General features: G+C 48.3%; 1 protein-coding gene across 1 annotated transcript in view; it reads right to left on the bottom strand.

Moving 5' to 3' along the window:
• The window catches only part of CAB39L (calcium binding protein 39 like), a 40721-nt gene that overhangs the window by 2383 nt on the left and 17203 nt on the right, over positions 1-21135 (bottom strand). The window contains exons 4-7 of the mRNA XM_054163121.1: positions 14191-14359; positions 10304-10363; positions 6559-6624; positions 4874-5017 (exon numbers count right to left, since the gene is read on the bottom strand). Of these exons, the coding sequence (XP_054019096.1) occupies positions 4874-5017; positions 6559-6624; positions 10304-10363; positions 14191-14359 (439 nt within the window). The remainder of the gene's footprint in view (positions 1-4873; positions 5018-6558; positions 6625-10303; positions 10364-14190; positions 14360-21135) is intronic.

Consider the following 21135-nt stretch of genomic DNA (forward strand, 5'->3'; position numbering starts at 1 on the left):
ATTCCCCCTGAAATTAAGCAGAACTGAAGCTAACTTCATGAAGAGGGCTTCAGTGTTTCACCTGTGGTTCTATTATGAAAGGCTCAATGTTCCAGAGCACTTAATTCAGTTAGATGAGTGAGGCTCAAAATGAAGAGAGGATTAATCTTAAAATTCCAATTAAAAAAAGAAATAGCCTTGGCAGTAGGTTCATTTTGGGAGAATTTGTGAAATGCTTGAAATGAAAATCAGCTCTGTCCAAAGTGGAACTCTGGCTCTCTTCTCTATTTGACTCTTCAAACAAATACCAAAATCACTTGATTAGAGAATCTGGCCTTGTTTCCTTGCAATAACCTGGCATCACCACTCTGGAGGGCTGGGCCCAGAGAGTGGTGGTGAATGGTGCCACAGCCAGCTGGCAGCCAGGCACCAGTGGTGTGCCCCAGGGATCAGTGCTGGGCCCCATCCTGTTCAGTATCTTTACTGATGATCTGGATGAGGGGATTGAGTCCATCATCAGTAAATGTGCAGATGACAGCAAGCTGGGGGCAGGAGTTGATCTGTTAGAGGGTAGAAGAGCTCTGCAGAGGGACCTTGCCAGGCTGGACAGATGGGCAGAGGCCAAGGGCATGAAAGTGAACACATCCAAGTGCCAGGTTCTACACATTGGCCACAACAACCCCAGGCAGTGCTACAGGATGGAGCCTGGGTGGCTGGAGAGCAGCCAGGCAGAAAGGGACCTGGCGGTACTGGTTGATAGTAGGCTGAGCATGAGCCAGAAGTGTGCCCAGGTAGCCAAGAAGGCTAATGGCATCCTGGCCTGCATCAGGAATAGTGTGGCCAGCAGGAGCAGGGAAGTCAGTCTCAAGCTGTGCCAGGGGAGGTTTAGGCTGGAGGTGAGGAGAAAGTTCCTCCCAGCAAGAGAGATTGGCCATTGGAATGTGCTGCCCAGGGAGGTGGTGGAGTCCCCATCCCTGGAGGTGTTCAAGAGGGGATTGGATGTGGCACTTGGTGCCATGGTTTAGTTAGCCATGAGGTGTTGGGTGCTAGGTTGGACTTGATGATCCCTGAGGTCTTTTCCAACCTTATTGATTCTATGATTCTTTCTGGGACTACAGCAGAGTTGAAGCAATTACAGAGGTTGGCTACCAAAGCAATTACAGAGGTTGTCTACCAAAGCAATTACAGAGGTTGGCTACCAAAGCAATTACAGAGGTTGGCTACCCTGGATTGGGTATTTTAAGGCTTACTCCTGGGTCACACTCAATCTTACTGGGTCAGGCAACTGCACATGGAAGTGCCTTATGCTTCATGTTGCTTATAGTGCAGTGCTTCATATAACAGCTGTTAAATTCTCCAGCTAAGAAGCAGAGAGGGCACAGCCCCACAGATGTGGTTTGAGCTTTGTCCCAGAAGGAAGCTGTCAGCATGGTCAAATTACGTGAGCCCAATTTCAGAGCAAGCTGCTGGAGGTAGCTCTGTAATGTGCACGAAAGAGGATGGAAAAATGAAACTAAGGTCCCAAAACACAGTGTACCCAAACTATTTTTAGACTCAAACAGTAAAATCTATCTTGCAAAATGTCTGCTTCAGAACAAGAAAGTTGCATAACCCCAGATCACCACTGCAGGGGGGTTTCCTCACAATGATCTGTTTGCATGGAAGCCAAGAGAGCTTCTTACTAGCCTTTAACTGCAAATGTATAAGGTCACCACATCAAAGTATGTCTGAGAGGCTCCCCTGCAGGCAAACTCCAAGCAGGCTGCAGTGCTAACTGTCACAAATCCATCTCAGCAGCCCACCATGAGTACTGTGTCCAGTTCTGGAGCCCCTATTGCAAGAGGGATCTGGAGGTGCTGGAGTGTGTCCAGAGAAGGGCCAGGAGGATGAGCAGAGGGCTGGAGCTGCTCTCCTATGAGGACAGAGTGAGGGGGTTGGGGCTGTTCAGTCTGGAGAAGAGAAGGCTCCAAGGAGACCTAATTGTGGCCTTCCAGTATCTTAAGGGGGCTACAAGAAAGCTGGGGAGGCACTTTTTAGGGTGTCAGGGAGTGATTGGACTAGGGAGAATGGAACAAAACTAGAAGTGGGGAGATTCAGACTGGATGTTAGGAAGGAGTTCTTCCCCATGAGGGTGGTGAGAGACTGGAACAGGTTGCCCAGGGAGGTGGTAGAAGCCTCATCCCTGGAGCTTTTTAAGGCCAGGCTGTATGAGGCTCTGAGCAACCTGCTGTAGTGTGAGGTGTCCCTGCCCATGGCAGGAGGTTGGAACTGGATGATGCTTGAGGGCCCTTCCAACCCTGACAAATCTATGGCAGACTGTGATTCAATATTTGGTCCTCAAAGTGTGCATGCTCAAGACCAAGACCTCTCCACTGAAATAACTGCAGAGAAGAACTGGTGATTCTCAAAGCCTACAGCCCTGTGTGACCCCACTGAATTATTTATGGAGAGGAGGGGAAAAGCTGAGCTGTGTTAGCTGTTCCTGATGACTCAACACTGCCTAATCCTCATGCATACATTGCCTAGCACAGCCAGTTTTACCCAGCAGCCACAGGCCTTTAGGATGGTGCTGCAAAGAAGAGAATGGAATGGGATGGAATGGGATGGGATGGAATGGGATGGAATGGGATGGGATGGGATGGGATGGAATGGAATGGGATGGAATGGAATGGGATGGAATGGAATGGAATGGAATGGAATGGAATAGAATAGAATAGAATAGAATAGAATAGAATAGAATAGAATAGAATAGAATAGAATAGAATAGAATTAACCAGGTTGGAAGAGGCCTTTGAGATCATTGAGTCCAACCTATCACCCAACACCATCTAATCAACTAAACCATGGCACCAAGTGCCTCATCCAGGCTCTTCCTTAACACCTCCAGTGATGGTGACTCCACCACCTCCCTGGGCAGCACATTCCCATGGCAAATAACTCTTTCTATGAAGAACTTCTTCCTAACCTCCAGCCTAAACCTCCTCTGGCACAGCTTGAGACTGTGTCCTCTTGTTCTGGTGCTAGTTGCCTGGGAGAAGAGACCAAAAGAGCTTAAGTTTCATTTTGCTCAGACAAAAGGAAGAGGAGCTGCAACTATGAGGAAGATCAAGCTTCTCCTTAGAGATGGAAGGAGACACTGCAAGTGAGCACTTGGTTTGTCTTCAATATCCCACCCAAAGTGTCCTGGATGAGTAAAACCTCCTCAGAGCTTGTAGGGGTACTGGCATTTTCAGCCACAAAATGCCCCTGCAAAGTATTTTCACAGCAGAGGTGTTCATCATTTTCATCTCTACTTTGCAGTTTGGAATCTTCAGTAACTAGAAAATGCCTCAGGGAGGTAGGAGTCATATGTGGGGGTTTTGGGGGGGGTCACCTGGGGCATGGGAGTGTTGGAATCTGGGTGCTTACAGAACAAGCACTTTGTCATTTCAACTGTGTCTTATGTAGTGAAACATTTACATCAGGTAATTTAACCCCAAATCTGTTGGCAGCTCAGACAGAGCAATCCCCTTCTCAGCAAACCTTGGATTTCAAAGTCACTGCAGTGAGTCTACTGTAATTTCAACCAGGACTGGGAAGGTGTTTTGCAAGCACAGTTTTAAAATGCAGGCACAGTTTCAGATTGGTGAGATTAAAAACTGAGGACAAGATTCCTCTCCCAGTTAGATTAGCATGGAATTCTGACAGCTGGACAAAAAGGACTAAGCTGGAGGACACTAACCCAGAAAGAGGAGGCAGGAACACATTAGAAGGGGGCACAACCAAGCAGTAGTGTTTTCCCTCATTCTCTGAAATATTTAAGGATTTGAAGTGAAAGCAGAGGAAAAGGATCTGCTGTGACCCACTCTACAAAGAGAATTCACAGTGCAGTTTTGTGTAACACATCCTGTAGCTGCCCTACCCACTGGGGGCACTGGGGAGAAGTGGGATGGGATGGGATGGGATGGGATGGGATGGGATGGGATGGGATGGGATGGGATGGGATGGGATAGGATAGGATAGGATAGGATAGGACAGGATAGGATAGGATAGGATAGGATAGGATAGGATGGGATAGGATAGGATGGGATAGGATAGGATGGGATAGGATAGGATGGGATGGGATAGGATAGGAAGGGATAGGATAGGAAGGGATAGGATGGGATAGGATAGGATAGAATAGAATAGAATAGAATAGAATAGAATAGAATAGAATAGAATAGAATAGAATAGAATAGAATAGACCAGGTTGGAAAAGACCTTCAAGATCATCGAGTCCAACCTGTCACCCAACACCATCTAATCAACTAAACCATGGCACCAAGCACCCCATCCAGTCTCTTCCTAAACACCTCCAGTGATGGTGACTCCACCACCTCCCTGGGCAGCACATCCCAATGGCCAATCTCTCTTGCTGGGAAGAATTTCTTCCCAACATCCAGCCTAAACCTCCCCTGGTGCAGCTTGAGACTGTGTCCTCTTGTTCTGGTGCTGGTTGCCTGGGAGAAGAGACCAACCCCCACCTGGCTACAACCTCCCTTCAGGGAGTTGGAGACAGCAAGAAGGTCTCCCCTGAGCCTCCTCTTCTCCAGGCTAAGCAACCCCTGCTCCCTCAGCCTCTCCTCACAGGGCTGTGCTCCAAACCCCTCCTCAGCTTTGTTGCCCTTCTCTGGACACATCCCAAGACCCTCAGGGTCACCAAGTTTAACTGATAACCTGACTCTGCAAGGTTCACCCATGAACCATATCCCCAAGCACCATATCCAAACAGCCTTCAAACACATCCAGGGTTGGTGACTCCACCACCTCCCTGGGCAGCCCATTCCAATACCATTCTTCCTCTTGACCACCTTGGAAGACCCTTCTGTGAGGCTAAAACCCCACTCTGCCACCTCTGCAGCTCCCACCAGCTCACCTTGAACACGTGGAATGCTTCAAACTGAATGTTGGGGCTTTTATCTCGCAGCAAGTTCATCATTAACTTCAGGTTTTCTGGTTTGCTGATGTATTTTGTCATGATGGCAAAGTTGTGTCGATCCAGGATCAATTCACCCAGCAGCTATAGGCAGAAATAACAAAACCAAACCAAATTATTAGGAATCTTTTTTTTTCCCCCTCCCCAGCTCACCACATTGGTTTTAAATGCCAAGGAAGCAGCAGAACTGCCTCCATGCTTTTCTAGCCTCTAAGCAATGTCACTTACTGCATCTAACACATTAAAGCCAACCCCAAATATCTGAAGTCTGGTTTGCAGGCACAATGGCCAAAACAAAGCTGTTTAGGGGATTCCAAAGCTCTTCAGAGTAGTCCCCCCATGAAACATGGCTCTGGGCAGCCTGCCCCATTGCCAGCCTGGATGACTGAGGTCCCACTGGCTGCACACTGTGTCCTCAATGATATTCCAGTCCCACAGCACTTCTGAAATGCACCTCTCACCTGGCCCTGCTTACTGTGTGTGGCTCTGTGTTAACAAGCCAGCCTTGGAGTGCATTGATTGGATTCCTTTCAGATGAAGTGAACCAAGGAAACAATCTATAGGCATAGCCCTAATGCACTCTGCTGGCAAACAGGCCTTCAGCCCACACAGCCAAGCTGGAGCCAGCTGTCTGTGTCCAGTTCTGGGCCACTCAGGTTAGGAAAGATGCTGCTGAGGGAGCTGGGGCTGCTTAGCCTGGAGAAGAGGAGGCTCAGGGGAGACCTTCTTGCTGTCTACAACTACCTGAAGGGAGGTTGCAGCCAGGAGGGGGTTGGTCTCTTCTCCCAGGCAACCAGCACCAGAACAAGAGGACAGAGTCTCAAGCTGTGCCAGGGGAGGTTTAGGCTTGAGGTGAGGATAAAGTTCTTCACAGAGAGAGTTGTTAGCTGTTGGGATGTGCTGTCCAGGAAGGTGGTGGAGTCTCCATCACTGGAGGTGTTCAAGAGGGGATTGGATGTGGCACTTGGTACCATGGTTTAGTGGTGATGAGGTGTTGGGTGACAGGTTGGACTCGATGATCTTTGAGGTCTCTCCCCACCTTATTGATGCTATGATTCTATGATACCCTTTAAAGAAACAAACCAAGGGCAACTGGCCTTGTTACCTTGCAGTGAGTTACTTAATGCCAGTAGTGACCATCTTCTAAACACTGCACACTGCCCACATATGAACTGGGCTCAGTAGGAGCTGGTGTGAGCCAGCTAGAACAGAAGCAAGTGTAATTCAGCTGTCCCACAAGGACACCTTCACTTCATTCAGACATTACCTTAACACACCTATCTGGAGCCATCTGCAGGTCATGTCAGACTTGGGGCTGCAGCAGCAAGCAGCACCAGAGACTCCCATGCTACTTTGAAGTTCATTTTAAGCTACATTCAGAAACCAAAGTGCAAATTTGAGGGCAGAGGAGAAATGACAGTGCTTGTTGCACAGAAAGAGCCCAGTGCTGCACCAGAGATGCAGGGAAGAAAAGACACAGCAAGGTCTTGCACTTTGTGAGAGCATCCCACGTCCTCATTTATTTTGGTTGGAAGGCACCTGGCTGCTCTGCTGCCATGCATGCACCTTGCTGTGCTGCATAATGTGGGGCTCAAACGTAGAGGGAGAGTGCTGGGAGGCTTTACCTTCAAAGATTGCCTCTTTGTTACATAGTTTTCAGAGTGGAGGAGTTTTTCATAATCTTCAAAGATCTAGAGTCACAAGAAAACAGAAATGCATCTGAGTCATATCCATTCTTCACCCTCCCAGTCTTTCCCACTCGCGAGGAGCAGCACAGCCCACAGCAATGCCACCCTCTAGCATTGGGCTGCCATGCCAGGCCCAGGCTCTCGTGGTCTTTTTTTGCTCTTGGCAGGTTTTCATGCAGTGAATTAATGCCCAGGAACACTTCTCTTCCAAATACTGCAGAGGGGGATACCACATATGGACTGGATGTAACAGGAGCTGGTGTGAGCCAACTAGGACAGAAGTGAGCCACTGTCTGTACAGCCTTCTGCCAGGATGTGTGGGTGCAGCACATAATGTGCACTTCCTCACATCATGGTCATGACCTGCTATGTGATTGAATACAATACCCCACCCTGGTGGCAGTGCATCCCATTCTGGCACATCCCAAAAGCTCCTTTTGTGAGATGCCACCTCACCTGCCTTCAGCACTCTCACCTGTTAAAGCTGGTGGCACAATGATTGTCACTAGGAGCTGGGAGCATGCTGGCTTTTGCAGGATTAAGCCAAGGGAATCTCGTGGTCAAGAAGACTGAGAGATAAGGCTGCAGTGTCAAGAATAAAGAACTGGCTTGATGGCAGCACCCAGAGAGTGGCTGTCCATGGCTCCATGTCCCAGTGGAGGTCAGGGACAAGCAGAGTCCCTCAGGGATCAGTCCTGGGACCAGGCTTGGTCAATATCTTTGTGGGTGCCAGGGACAGTGGCATTGAGTGCACCCTCAGCAAGTTTGCTGATGGCACCAAGCTGTGTGGTGCAGCAGACAGGCTGGAGGGAAGGGATCCATCCAGAGGGACCTGCACAGGCTGGAGAGGTGGGCACAAGCCAACCTCAGGAGCTTCAACAAGAGCAAGGCTAGGGTCCTGCAGCTGGGTGGAGGCAATCCCAGGCACAAATCCAGGCTGGGCAGGGACTGGCTGGAAAGCAGCCCTGAGGAGAGAGCCTTGGGGGTGCTGGGGGAGGAGAAGCTCACCAGGAGCTCTCAGTGTGCACTTGCAGCCTGGAAAGCCAACCAGAGCCTGGGCTGCAGCAAGAGAAGTGTGGCCAGCAGGGCAAGGGAGGGGATTCTCCCCCTCTGCTCAGCTCTGCTGAGACCCCACCTGGAGTCCTGCCTCCAGTTCTGGAGCCCCTGTTCCAAGAGGGATCTGGAGGTGCTGGAAGGGGTCCAGAGAAGGGCCAGGAGGATGAGCAGAGGGCTGGAGCACCTCTCCTGTGAGGACAGACTGAAGGAGTTGGGGCTGTTCAGTCTGGAGAAGAGAAGGCTCCCAGGTGACCTCATTGTGGCCTTCCAGTAGCTGAAGGGGGCTCCAAGAAGGCTGGGGAGGGACTGCTCAGGCTCTCAGGTAGTGATAGGACTAGGGGGAATGGAATGAAGCTGGAGGTGGGGAGATTGAGGCTGGAGGTGAGGAGGAAGTTCTTCCCCAGGAGAGTGGTGAAGCCCTGGAATGGGTTGTCCAGGGAGGTGGTTGAGGCCCCGTCCCTGGAGGTGTTTAAGCCCAGGCTGGCTGAGGCTCTGGCCAGCCTGATCTAGTGTGGGGTGTCCCTGCCCATGGCAGGGGGCTTGGAACTAGCTGATCCTTGTGGTCCCTTCCAACCCTGCCTGATTCTATGATCGTATGTTCAATCCATCTACCAAACCACCCGAAATCCTCAGTACTGCTGCACAGGAATCATCTTTAAAAAACAAACAAAAAAAACCCCATACCAAAACCCCCTCTGACTTCCTGCTTAAAAAATGTTAAATGTCAAATAAATGCAGACCAGAGGCTGTTCCAGTGCAGCGCTTCAGCATTGAGAGACAAGGTTAGCAGACACTAATTTTGCTCCAGCTAAGCTGCATGCATGACTCAGCAATAATCCTGGTCTTTATTTAACCTTTTTGGTAACTTGAGAATGAAAAAAACAGTCTTCAGCCTTTTCACTTTGGCAGGGAAATACAGAATATCTCAGGTAACACGAGCACATAACCCAGAGTCTAACCCCACGATCTCTATCAGTCCACTCTCAGCTTGTTCCAGGGGATTTATTTCTGCCCCACGTTTGGTTCAAAACCAAGCCATAAAAAAACCAGCATGAAAAATGGCAGCAAACCAATGGACCAATTGGCTTAGGCTGGCAAAAGGACTGCTACACACCTCAGTCCCCCATGTAGGTAAAATGGGAAACTTCTTCTGGTAACCCTTCTCCTGTGCCCCAAAGTATTATAAATAACACTGGGATGGCCCTAGCAGTGCTGAAATACCACACAACTCCTCCAGAACATGCACAGTTTCCCCCCATGATCTGAGGGAGCTGGGGTTGCTTAGCCTGGAGAAGAGGAGACTCAGGGGTGACCTTATTGCACTCTACAACTACCTGAAGGGAGGTTGTAGACAGGGGGATATTGGTCTCTTCTTCCAGGCAACCAGCAGCAGAACAAGAGGACACAGTCTCAAGTTGCACCAGGGTAGGGTCAGACTGGATGTCAGGAAGAAGTTCTATACAGAGAGAGTGATTGCACATTGGAATGGGCTGCCTGGGGAGGTGGTGGAGTCACCATCACTGGAGGTGTTCAGGAAGAGACTTGATGGGGTGCTTGGTGCCATGGGTTAGTTGTTTAGGTGGTGTTGGATTGGTTGATGGGTTGGACACAATGATCTTGAAGGTCTCTTCCAACCTGGTCTATTCTATTCTATTCTATTCTATTCTATTCTATTCTATTCTATTCTATTCTATTCTATTCTATTCTATTCCATTCCATTCCATTCCATTCCATTCCATTCCCATACTACTTTTACAATTCCATTCACATCTGAGGAGATGCAATGCCTGCAGAGAGGAGTAACACTTGCATTTGAACTAAGAGCTCTCCCACACCCTTGGCTTGTGTTCCCAGGTGTCTGTGTAGGCATCTCTGCTTCAAACACCACATGAGGATTCTGCTTTAGTAAAAGCAGCATTTAACTCTGCAGTCCCATGCAACTGTTTTTATGGGGTGCACAAACCCCTCTGTGTGTATACACACACATATATATATGTATGTAGATAGCTAGATAGATATACAGGGAGATCATTCTGCCCCAGACTCAGCACTGGTTAGGCCACACCTTGAGTCCTGTGTCCAGTTCTGGGCCCCTCAGGTTAGGAAAGATGTTGAGTTGCTGGAAGGTGTCCAGAGAAGGGCAACAAAGCTGGGGAGGGGTCTGGAGCACAGCCCTGTGAGGAGAGGCTGAGGGAGCTGGGGTTGCTTAGCCTGCAGAAGAGGAGGCTCAGGGGAGACCTTCTTGCTCTCTACAACTGCCTGAAGGGAGGTTGTAGCCAGGTGGGGGTTGGGCTCTTCTTCCAGGGAACCAACAGCAGAACAAGAGGACACAGTCTCAAGCTGTGCCAGGGGAGGTTTAGGCTGGATGTTAGGAAGAAATTCTTCAGAGAGAGAGAGAGATTGGCCATTGGAATGTGCTGCCCAGGGAGGTGGTGGAGTCACCATCCCTGGAGGTGTTTAAGAAGAGCCTGGATGAGGCACTTGGTGCCATGGTTTAGTTATCAGATGGTGTTGGGTGATAGGTTGGACTGGATGATCTGAAAGGTCTTTTCCAACCTGGTTAATTCTGTATTATATACACACACACACACACACACACACATTCTCTTCCAACATTCATACTTACCACATCATAATTTTGTTCCAGAAATTCTGCTACCAGCAATTTGTGGCGTGTTAACAGGTCCTGGGAGAGAACAGCAGAAGGTTACCTGGAGAGAATGCTCACCGGATTGTCCCTTGACCCTCAAATGTGTTTCAGCACTTTTCATCAGGCCATCTTTTAGCAAGCATTCCTGACATGATTTCCACAGGCAGAAAGCATTTAAAACCCATACTGCAGTGTGTGTTCAGCAGGATTTTAAGGAGAGCTTGGTTAGTGTTAACAATCAATATAAAACTGTTTTAACACTATTGCTTTATATGACTTTTCCCTTCTTTCCTTTACTTATGGTCATTGGTCATGGTTCACAGGTCACAGTACTTACCATGAAGTGGAGCAGGGGAAAGGAATAAAGTAAATGAACCCTCTATGGAGGGACCCAAAGTCAAAAGTGATCTATGTGCTACCCTGCAGCTGGAAATTATGCTAATAAGAATCAACTGCTGTTGCTTATCTCCAAGAACAGAGCCAGCAAAAAGCTCTGTGAGGAGAGGCTGAGGGAGCTGGGGTTGCTTAGCCTGGAGAAGAGGAGGCTCAGGGGAGACCTCATTGCTGTCTACAACTACCTGAAGGGAGGTTGTAGCCAGGTGGGGGTTGGTCTCTTCTCCCAGGCTCCCAGCACCAGAACAAGAGGACACAGTCTCAAGCTGTACCAGGGAAGGTTTAGGCTGGATGTTAGGAAGAAATTCTTCCCAGCAAGACAGATTGGCCATTGGGATGTGCTGCCCAGGGAGGTGGTGGAGTCCCCATCCCTGGAGGTGTTCAAGAGGGGATTGGATGTGGCACTTGAAGCCATGGTTTAGTTAGTCCTGAGGTGTTGGGTGCTAGGTTGGACTTGATGATCTCTGAGGTCTTTTCCCACCTTATTGATTCTATGCTAATCCAAATTGAGTTTGGCACAGCAAATCATGACAGGGCATGGAGCAGCAGCAGTCCATCAGCACTCCTTCCAGCTGCAGCTGGCACCCCCCACATCTGACTGTCTGCATTTTTAGCAGCCCTGTTTCCTCTCTGCAGTGCACCTGCCTGAATTTAATCAAGCAGCACACCTCCAATCATCAGACATTCTAATGTTTTCCTTACTATAAATACTCTCAGACTTCAGTGCACATTTGATCAGCCCTCCTCTGGTGCATAGACTATCCAAGGCTTTCAGCTCTGAACCCCAGTGGCAACACTACAAACCCAGCGTGGGGGAAACACAGCTGTAAAGATGAGTTCAGCAATCCAGCCAGCAAGCAATCATGGAACCTGTCTTTACAGCATTAAAGAAAGAGGTAGCTCCACATTTCATTATTCAGTTGCTTCCCTGTCACTTCTCACTGCTCCAGCCTTTCAGTGTAAGAGACAAATAGGAGAGGGGATGAACAGCTGCTTTATTTCCAGAACTGACCACGTATCAGGTCAGGCAAGTGTTGAAAAATGCTGTTTATAGATTTCCCCCCCAAGCATTTTAACAGGCACTCTCTGCCCTGTGCCTGGGGATGAACTGCCCCCATGCTTGTAGCTTTCCAGGGCACGTGAGGATGCAGCATGCTATTTTTAAACCCTGCTAAAAATAGACCCAGATCACACAAGTTAAGTTCCACAGCTGTGGATCTGTGAACGACTTGAATCCCTCTTTTCTGGGGGGAGTGGTGAAGTCCTGGAATGGGTTGTCCAGGGAGGTGGTTGAGGCCCCAGCCCTGGAGGTGTTTAAGCCCAGGCTGGATGAGGCTCTGGCCAGGCTGATCCAGTGTGGGGTGTCCCTGCCCATGGCAGGGGGGTTGGAACTAGCTGATCCTTGTGGTCCCTTCCAACCCTGCCTGATTCTATGATACTATGAGTCATGGCAGCCTGCAGTCCCTGAACCCAGCTTAACTGACCCCTGTCCCCACCCTGCCTCCTGGCTGGGCTGAAGTCTGCCCATCATTACCAACCACACATTCTGCTGTGCTGCTCAAAACAAGATGCAAATCTCTTCTGTCAAGCTGGGAACAGGGTCCAGGAGCACTTTTGCTGATCAAACAGTCTTCAGAGTGCAGGGTAAAATGCCAGAAGATTCAAGTATCTCAGTTATGTTGCATTTTCATACAACCTGACAGTGCAGTTTGACTTGTGCATGTTTCTGTGCCACCTCCACTCTGGTAACACAACCCTCAGGAGCTCCAGGGCAGCTTGACTTAAAGCAATGAAAGGGCTGCTGTTGATTAACTGGTGGTTTGCATCAGCAATGCTGCTCATTACTGAAGAATGCAACTTGATCTCCACTATGCAAATCCTCACCCCATTCAGTAGGTCAGTAAAACCCAAGGCCAGGTTTCAGTGTGCATTGAAATGCTGAGATGAACTCCAGCATTCCTTACAGTTGTTCCTGAGGGCTACCTAATCATGTTTCTAATTAGCTGTGAGAGGAAAGAGGGAACAACTCGTTCCTATGGCAGCAAGGCACGCAGTGACAGAAGATAAAAAGGAGTTATGGCTATATTTAGAAGAGTCTTTACCCAAAAAGAATTTTCTCCAGCTTGCTTAAATTATTTTTTAGGGCTAAACTAATTCCTCTGTACATGAAGCTCAGCAGCACACACAGGTTTGCCCACAGGCTACACACCACACTGGCACCCTGCAGGAGTCATAGAACCAATAATGGTGAAAAAGACCTCAGAGATCACCAAGTCCAACCTAGCAGCCAACACCTCAGGACTAACAAACCATGGCACCAAGTGCCACATCCAATCCCCTCTTGGAAACCTCCAGGGATGGGGACTCCACCACCTCCCTGGGCAGCACATCCCAATGGCCAATTACTCGTTCTGGGAAGAACTTTCTCCTCACCACGAGCCAAAACCTCCCCTGGAGCAGCTGGCTGAACATGAGCCAGCAGTGTGCCCAGGTGGCCAAGAAGGCCAATGGCATCCTGGCCTGCATCAGGAACAGTGTGGCCAGCAGGAGCAGGGAGGTCATTCTGCCCCTGGACTCAGCACTGGTTAGGCCACACCTTGAGTCCTGTGTTCAGTTCTGGGCCCCTCAACTTAAGAAGGACATTGAGACACTTGAAGGTGTCCAGAGAAGGGCAACAAAGCTGGGGAGAGGTCTCCAGCACAAGTCCTGTGAGGAGAGGCTGAGGGAGCTGGGGTTGCTTAGCCTGGAGAAGAGGAGGCTCAGGGGAGACCTTCTTGCTCTCTACAACTCCCTGAAGGAAGGTTGTAGCCAGGTGGGGGTTGGTCTCTTCTCCCAGGCAACCAGCACCAAGAGGACACAGTCTCAAGTTGTGTCAGGGGAGGTTTAGGCTGCATGTTAGGAAGAATTTCTTCCCAGCAAGAGAGATTGGCCATTGGGATGTGCTGCCCAGGGAGGTGGTGGAGTCACCATCCCTGGAGGTGTTTAGGAAGAGACTGGATGGGGTGCTTGGTGCCATGGTTTAGTTGATTAGATGGTGTTGGGTGATAGGTTGGACTTGATGATCTCTGAGGTCTTTTCCAACCTGGTTAATTCTATTCTATTCTATTCTATTCTATTCTATTCTATTCTATTCTATTCTATTCTATTCTATTCCATTCCATTCTATTCCATTCCATTCCATTCCGTTCCATTCCGTTCCGTTCCATTCTGTTCCGTTCTGTTCTATTCTATTCCATTCTGTTCCATTCTATTCTGTCCCATTCTATTCTATTCTATTCCACTCCAAAGATTCTTTGTAGGCTTGACCACTGTTGTGATTCCTGTTACAGACAGACTGAGGATTGATTATAGCCTTTACCTATCAATCAACAAAGATTAGTAAGTTTAAGTGTGACGCAATATCCAGCGACAACTGCTCACGGAGTGCCATTCTTGACAGCACCCTGTGACCCAGGTCTAGGGCAGTTTACCTTGAATGTAGCAAAGGCATCAGAAGCTATGTCAAACGTTGACAATTCCACATATTTAAAAAAGTCTCTAAACTGCTCTGAGAAGAGGATGAGTTTGGCCAAGGGCTCATGCCGGATGCACTCTCGCAGCATAATTCCGCAGCGTAAGGCAATATTTGGGGACTCGTAACTGAAGAATGAAAAGAAACAGAGAAGATCAGAACACAGGAGGACAAAGATAAGCAGGCACCTTTCCAGCAGTGCAAAACTTGGTAGCACAGGGAATGTGCACACCAGAAGGGACACAGTGCACGGACAGCAGCTCCCAGCTGCACCGCGGCCCCCAGCTTCGGGGACCTCAGCTCCAAGCTAAGGAGCAGCCATGCAGGGAAGGCTGCCAGCGTTTCCTGTTGCAGACCCCTGTCTTCCCAAGCCAAAATACATTTCAGTGTGAATGTGTCTTACACCTCCTCTCTGCAGAAAGACTGTGAGGAGTGCATAATGTTTCAGCAGAACTCCTTTATCCTTCTGAATTGATGAGAAAGCAAAGCCCATACAATACAGCAATGCCCCTTTCAGGTTACATTGTGAGCTCCTCTGCTCTGATGAGAATTGATGAGAAAGCAAAGCCCATACAATATAGCAATGCCCCTTTCAGGTTACATTGTGAGCTCCTCTGCTCTGATGAGAATTGATGAGAAAGCAAAGCCCATACAATATAGCAATGCCCCTTTTCAGGTTTCATTTTGAGCTCCTCTGTTTATCCAAGAAAAACAGAACACTTCATGACCATCCATCAGCTTCCACTCCTCTTCTAGAGAACATCACTGTGGAATACTCATGTCTAACAAGGAAGGTAGGAAGTCTATCCAGGCAGTCTAGACAGGATTAAGTTTTTTGTAGCTCTGGAGATAGATTTTGTTTGCAGTTCAGGAAGAATTCTGCTCAATCTCTCCTCTGCAGATGCTACAACTTTGTCTGGGAGACAAATTATTTGTTCCTCAAATTCCAATCCCACTACAGCACAGGCATTACAATAGTCAGGAGCCAGCACACTTCTTGACCTTGTAAAGGGAAGGAAAGGGGGAAGCAATTCAGAGCATTTTCTATTTCTATAAACTTTGGATTTCTTTAAGGCTGAAATGAACCTGAAACAAAACTGTTAGACATGCAATTAAAACCGAAACAAACCAAAGAGCAATGATCCCTCCCCGCATCCCCCCTGAGCAAACACAACCAAAAACAACCCCAGGAAAAAACCCCAAAGGAAGAACAAAACTCCAACAGTCAGGAAGGCCTGAAAATGAACTTCTTCCAACAATATACAGTCATGTGAAAGTGATGAAGGCCACGGGACAGAAAGCACACTCTGTTTCAATAAGCTGGCTATACTATATCAGAACTGTGTATTATCGCTCAGAGCTTATCAGCATCAGTTTCCCTGTGCACAATTCATTCCTATCACTAGGCCAAAAGAGAAGCAAAAAAGGAGGGAAGCACAAAATGCCATCTGTGCTGTGAAGTGAGTGGGCCCTCAACTTGACCACCAGCTTGCAGTTTAAAAGACTGGTAGTGTTTCAGGAGCATACCAGAGCTGCATGCTTCAAACCGACGTCAACAATAGCTGGCTTGATGAAGAGCGAAGCGCTGTTCCGAGCAGGCGAGTGAAACTTCCCACCCTCAAGGAGCTGCAAGCACTCAAGCCCCTATTTGTTTCCTTTTGGGACTCATTTGCATCATGAATTTATGACTCTTTAGGGCCATGGAGGTTTGCTGATGATTCCCGTTGGGGCATACCTCTCCCCAGCTCCTTTAACAGGAGTATTAATTGTCGAGGCAAAAGAGGCGGAGTTGCTGCTAGGAGTGCAGCCAGGAAAATGTTTAGTAGTTGGCTGAGGAATATTTTGATTGGAATGAAAGCAAATTACATTGTTTCCAGCACAATGACTTTTTAAAACATGAGTATCCACTGAGTAATTCTCAGTCAGATCTTCTGTTATCTGGAAGTGGCTTATGGACCTCAGGCTGGTCACAGAAGTGAGGAAAGTTGGGTTTGGCTCTCACAACTCCTTGGAAGACATTTACAGGCTGCCCTCTCATAGAATCATAGAATCAATAAGGTTGGAGAAGACCTCAAACATCATCAAGTCCAACCTGTCACCCAACACCTCAGGACTAACTAAACCATGGCTTCAAGTACCACATCCAATCCCCTCTTGAACACCTCCAGGGATGGTGACTCCACCACCTCCCAGGGCAGCACATCCCAATGGCCAATCTCTCTTTCTGTGCAGAACTTTCTCCTCACCTCCAGCCTAAACTTCCCTTGGCACAGCTTGAGACTGTGTCCTCTTGTTCTGGTGCTGGTTGCCTGGGAGAAGAGACCAACCCCCACCTGGCTACAACCTCCCTTCAGGTAGTTGTAGACAGCAAGAAGGTCTCCCCTGAGCCTCCTCTTCTCCAGGCTAAACAACCTCTGCTCCCTCAGCCTCTCCTCACAGGGCTTGTGCTTGAGACCTCTTCCCAGCATCATTGCCCTTCTCTGGACACATTCAAGAGTCTCAATGTCCTTCATAAATTGAGGGGCCCAGAACTGGACACAGGCTCAAGGTGTGGCCTCCCCAGGCATGTTGCCTGCACCCACACTTACATGCAAAGCCACCAGGCAGGAATGATAGGAATGTCTTTCAAAAATCACTTTTAGCAAGCCACTAGTGCTGTATACCAACATATTGTGGCAGCAGGAAAAAGTACCTTGTTCCTCTCTGCTCAGACTAAGCTTGCAACCTAAAGACATCCCCACATGCTGGCTACTGGGGCCACCAGAAAAGCAAACAATGGGCTTGAAATGTTTCCAGACATACACTATGGAGGCTGAAAGAGGCAAGGCTGAAAGCAGAGATCCATCTGGGTGCAAAGGGAATCACACTTGCTTGTCTGGTGTGGAAGATGGTACAAGGTAAGGAGCTCAGGCAGGAGATTTGGAAGGCATTGAGCCTGAGAGACACAAGGATTTGACAAACAGCTACACTCTGATCTGATTTTACAGTACCTTATAGAGCCTGAGTTTATCCTTGTATGAACTCAAGGGGAGTTTTGCAGCTTCAGCCAATCCACCATTAAACTTTAACTGCACTGTGATAAGGAGAGATCATCGCAAACCAAATCAGGGCAGTGACTAAGTATGTTAGAGAGAGCATATGGCATGAGCTACATATATATATATATATATATGGAATTTATAAATGAGTTACACAAACCTCAAGGCTTCTACAGTCACTGTGGTAGAGGGGGAATGATTTAAATTACAAAGGACAAAAGTTATTTCCAGGCTGATGCAATGTGCTTGACAACAGAGAGAGAGAAAAACGGCACTCTCTATACACCAAATGTTGTATCCATCTGAAATCCTACTCAGACACAAAGCCAGCACTCCCAGAAAGCAAAGCACTGTCAAAGCAAGTCCTCATAGAATAATAGAATCAACAAGGTTGGAAAAGACCTCAGAGATCATCAAGTCCAACCTGTCACCCAACACCTCAGGACTAACTAAACCCTGGCTTCAAGTGCCACATCCAATCTCTTTTTGAACATCTCCAGGGATGGTGACTCCACAACCCCCCTGGGCAGCACATCCCAATGGCCAAGCTCTCTTTCTGGGAAGAACTTTCTCCTCACCTTGAGCCTAAACTTCCCCTGGTGCAGCTTGAGACTGTGTCCTCTTGTTCTGGTGCTGCTTGCCTGGGAGAAGAGACCAACCCCCACCTGGCTACAATCTCCCTTCAGGGAGTTGGAGAGAGCAAGAAGGTGTTCCCTGAGCCTCCTCTTCTCCAGGCTAAGCAACCCCAGCTCCCTCAGCCTCTCCTCACAGGGCTGTGCTCAAGGCCTCTCCCCAGCCTCGTTGCCCTTCTCTGGACACCTTCAAGTGTCTCAATATCCTTCTTAAACTGAGGGGCCCAGAACTGGACACAGGACTCCTGCAGCAGGAAGGTCAATTAACCTACCCAGAAAAATAAAGAAAAAGCAGTGAGCCACGTGCTGTAAATTTCTCTGAAGCTGGAAGGAAGCAGCCACCAAGTAAAATTAAGCCTACAAGGTATAAAGAGTTATCTCAAGCTGGCAGTGCCGCTGGAGTACTAAGCAGGAAACCCTGGGCGGGAGCTCTGATTCAGGATCCTTCCCACTCAAGAGAGCTGATATTATGCAGTGAAAAAGTAACCTTTTGTTGATGCTGCTGGGAATTGACTGTCAGGGAGCAGAGGAAATTTTGCATCCCATGCAAGCACAACAATGACAAGCCTTCACAATGGTCCCAAGGTGTCTCTTCTACAGTCACGCTGGAAACGTCACAGAGTGTTCTTCCTCTCCAAATGTCATGTAACTAGCACTGCATGGGGCAAGCCAGCCAAATCCACTTTCCTTCTCTTTAAGCAGATGCTGATTTCATGTATTTCATTTAGCACTAAGCAAATAGGAAAACATGTCCTTAAGTCACGTTTTCAAGTGGTGGTGTCCAACCTGAACACGTGTTTCCCAGCCCCATAGCTGACTGCACACAAGCACCACAGGCTCAAGCTGCATATTCAGAGCCCTGCCCTTGCTGCAGGCACATATTTTAGGTACTAGCTCTGTGAGGAGAGGCTGAGGGAGCTGGGGTTGCTTAACATGGGGAAGAGGAGGCTCAGGGGAGACCTTCTTGCTCTCTACAACTGCCTGAAGGGAGGCTGTAGCCAGGTGGGGGTTGGTCTCTTCTCCCAGGCAACCAGCACCTGAATAAGAGGTCACAGTCTCAAGCTGCACCAGGGGAGGTTTAGGCTGGATGTTGGGAAGAAGTTCTTGCCAGCAAAGAGATTGGCCATTGGGATGTGCTGCCCAGGGAGGTGGTGGAGTCACCATCACTGGAGGTGTTTAGGAAGAGACTGGATGAGGCACTTGGTGCCATGGTTTAGTTGATTAGATGGTGTTGGGTGATAGGTTGGACTTGATGATCTCTGAGGTCTTTTCCAACCTGGTTAATTCTATTCTATCCTATTCTATTCTATTCTATTCTATTCTATTCTATTCTATTCTATTCCATTCCATTCCATTCCATTCCATTCCATTCCATTCCATTCCATTCCATTCCATTCCATTCCATTCCATTCCATTCCATTCCCAATCTCCAGCATACTGGTTTTAGACAGTCACAGCACCAAGGCACAGGGAGTTAGGGCAGCATTGTGTTTGACATCATTACGCTGTTCTGCAGCAGCTGCTCAGATGCCATCAGGGCAGGAGAGAACTGTCTTATGGCCTGCTGTGGGCGAATTCAGCGGCACTTTCTAACAAGAAACTTCTGAAGTGGCAATTCTGATACAGTGCAGTGCTTTGGGGAGATAATCAAGAAATCAAGGATGAGGAGCCTGAAGGACTAAACTAACACAGACACACTGCTACACAAACAGAAACCTCCAAAAAAGCACCTAAATGATGCCACCACCCACTGGCTCAGGTCACCTACAGTAAAATGTCTGTCAGCAGCACATATGCATAACATAAAATCATCACCATCATCTTATCATAGAATCAATAAGGTTGGAAAAGACCTCAGAGATCATCAAGTCCAACCTAGCACCCAACACCTCAGGACTAACTAAACCATGGCTTCAAGTGCTACATCCAATCCCCTCTTGAACACCTCCAGGGATGGTGACTCCACCACCTCCCTGGGCAGCACATCCCAATGGCCAATCTCTCTTGCTGGGAAGAACTTCCTCACTTCCAGCCTAAACCTCCCCTGGCACAGCTTGAGACTGTGTCCTCTTGTTCTGGTGCTGGTTGCCTGGGAGAAGAGACCAACCCCCACCTGGCTATAACCTCCCTTCAGGCAGTTGTAGAGAGCAAGAAGGTTTTCCCTGAGCCTCCTCTTCTCCAGGCTAAGCAACCCCAGCTCCCTCAGCCTCTCCTCACAGGGCTGTGCTCCAGACCTCTCCCCAGCCCCACTGCCCTTCTCTGGACACATCCAAGAGTCTCCACGTCCTTCTTAAATTAATCTTAATATTATTGCTTGTTACAGATGCCAAAGAATATCTGGGACAAGATCCAAATATATTTCTTAGCTTTAAATAAAGCCCAGACATATGGCAGCAATACATGCACAATGTGTGAGAGGAAAAAACAACCAAACAAACCAAAGGCAGAGAAAAGGGAAGAAAATGACTGTCTCTGCAGATGAAATCCAAACCAGTTGTACAACTTAACGAGGACTGAGGGAAGTCACACGCTCCTGAAACAATTGGCTTGAAGTTTATATAAATGGTGACTTTTAATAAACAAATGGTGAATTTTAATCCATTTAAGAATAGAATAGAATAGAATAGAATAGAATAGAATAGAATAGAATAGAATAGAATAGAATAGAATAGAATAGAATAGAATAGACCAGACCAGGTTGGAAGAGACCTTCAAGATCATCGTGTCCAACCTATCATCCAACACCACCTAATCAACTAAACCATGGCACCAAGCATCCTGTCAAGCCTTGCCCTGAACACCCCCAGTGACGGCAACCCCACCACCTCCCCAGGCAGCCCATTCCAGTGGGCAATCACTCTCTCTGTGTAAAACTTCCTCCTAACTTCCAGCCTAAACCTCCCCTGATGCAGCTTGAGACTGTGTCCTCTTGTTCTGGTACTGGTAGCCTGGGAGAAGAGACCAACCTCTGCCTCACTACAACCTCCCTTCAGGTAGTTGTAGAGAGCAAGAAGGTCACCCCTGAGCCTCCTCTTCTCCAGGCTAAGCAACCCCAGCTCCCTCAGCCTCTCCTCATAGGGCTTGTGCTCCAAACCCCTCACCACCCTTGTTGCCCTTCTCTGGACACACTCCAGCAAGTCAACCTCCTTCCTAAACTGAGGGGCCCAGAACTGGACACAGTACTCGAGTAAGTAAGTAGCTTACTGGTTTCCTTTCTGAGGAAGCTGCCATTTA

This window comes from Dryobates pubescens, chromosome 7 (genome assembly GCF_014839835.1).
Source record: "Dryobates pubescens isolate bDryPub1 chromosome 7, bDryPub1.pri, whole genome shotgun sequence".
Taxonomy (NCBI): Eukaryota; Metazoa; Chordata; class Aves; order Piciformes; family Picidae; genus Dryobates; species Dryobates pubescens.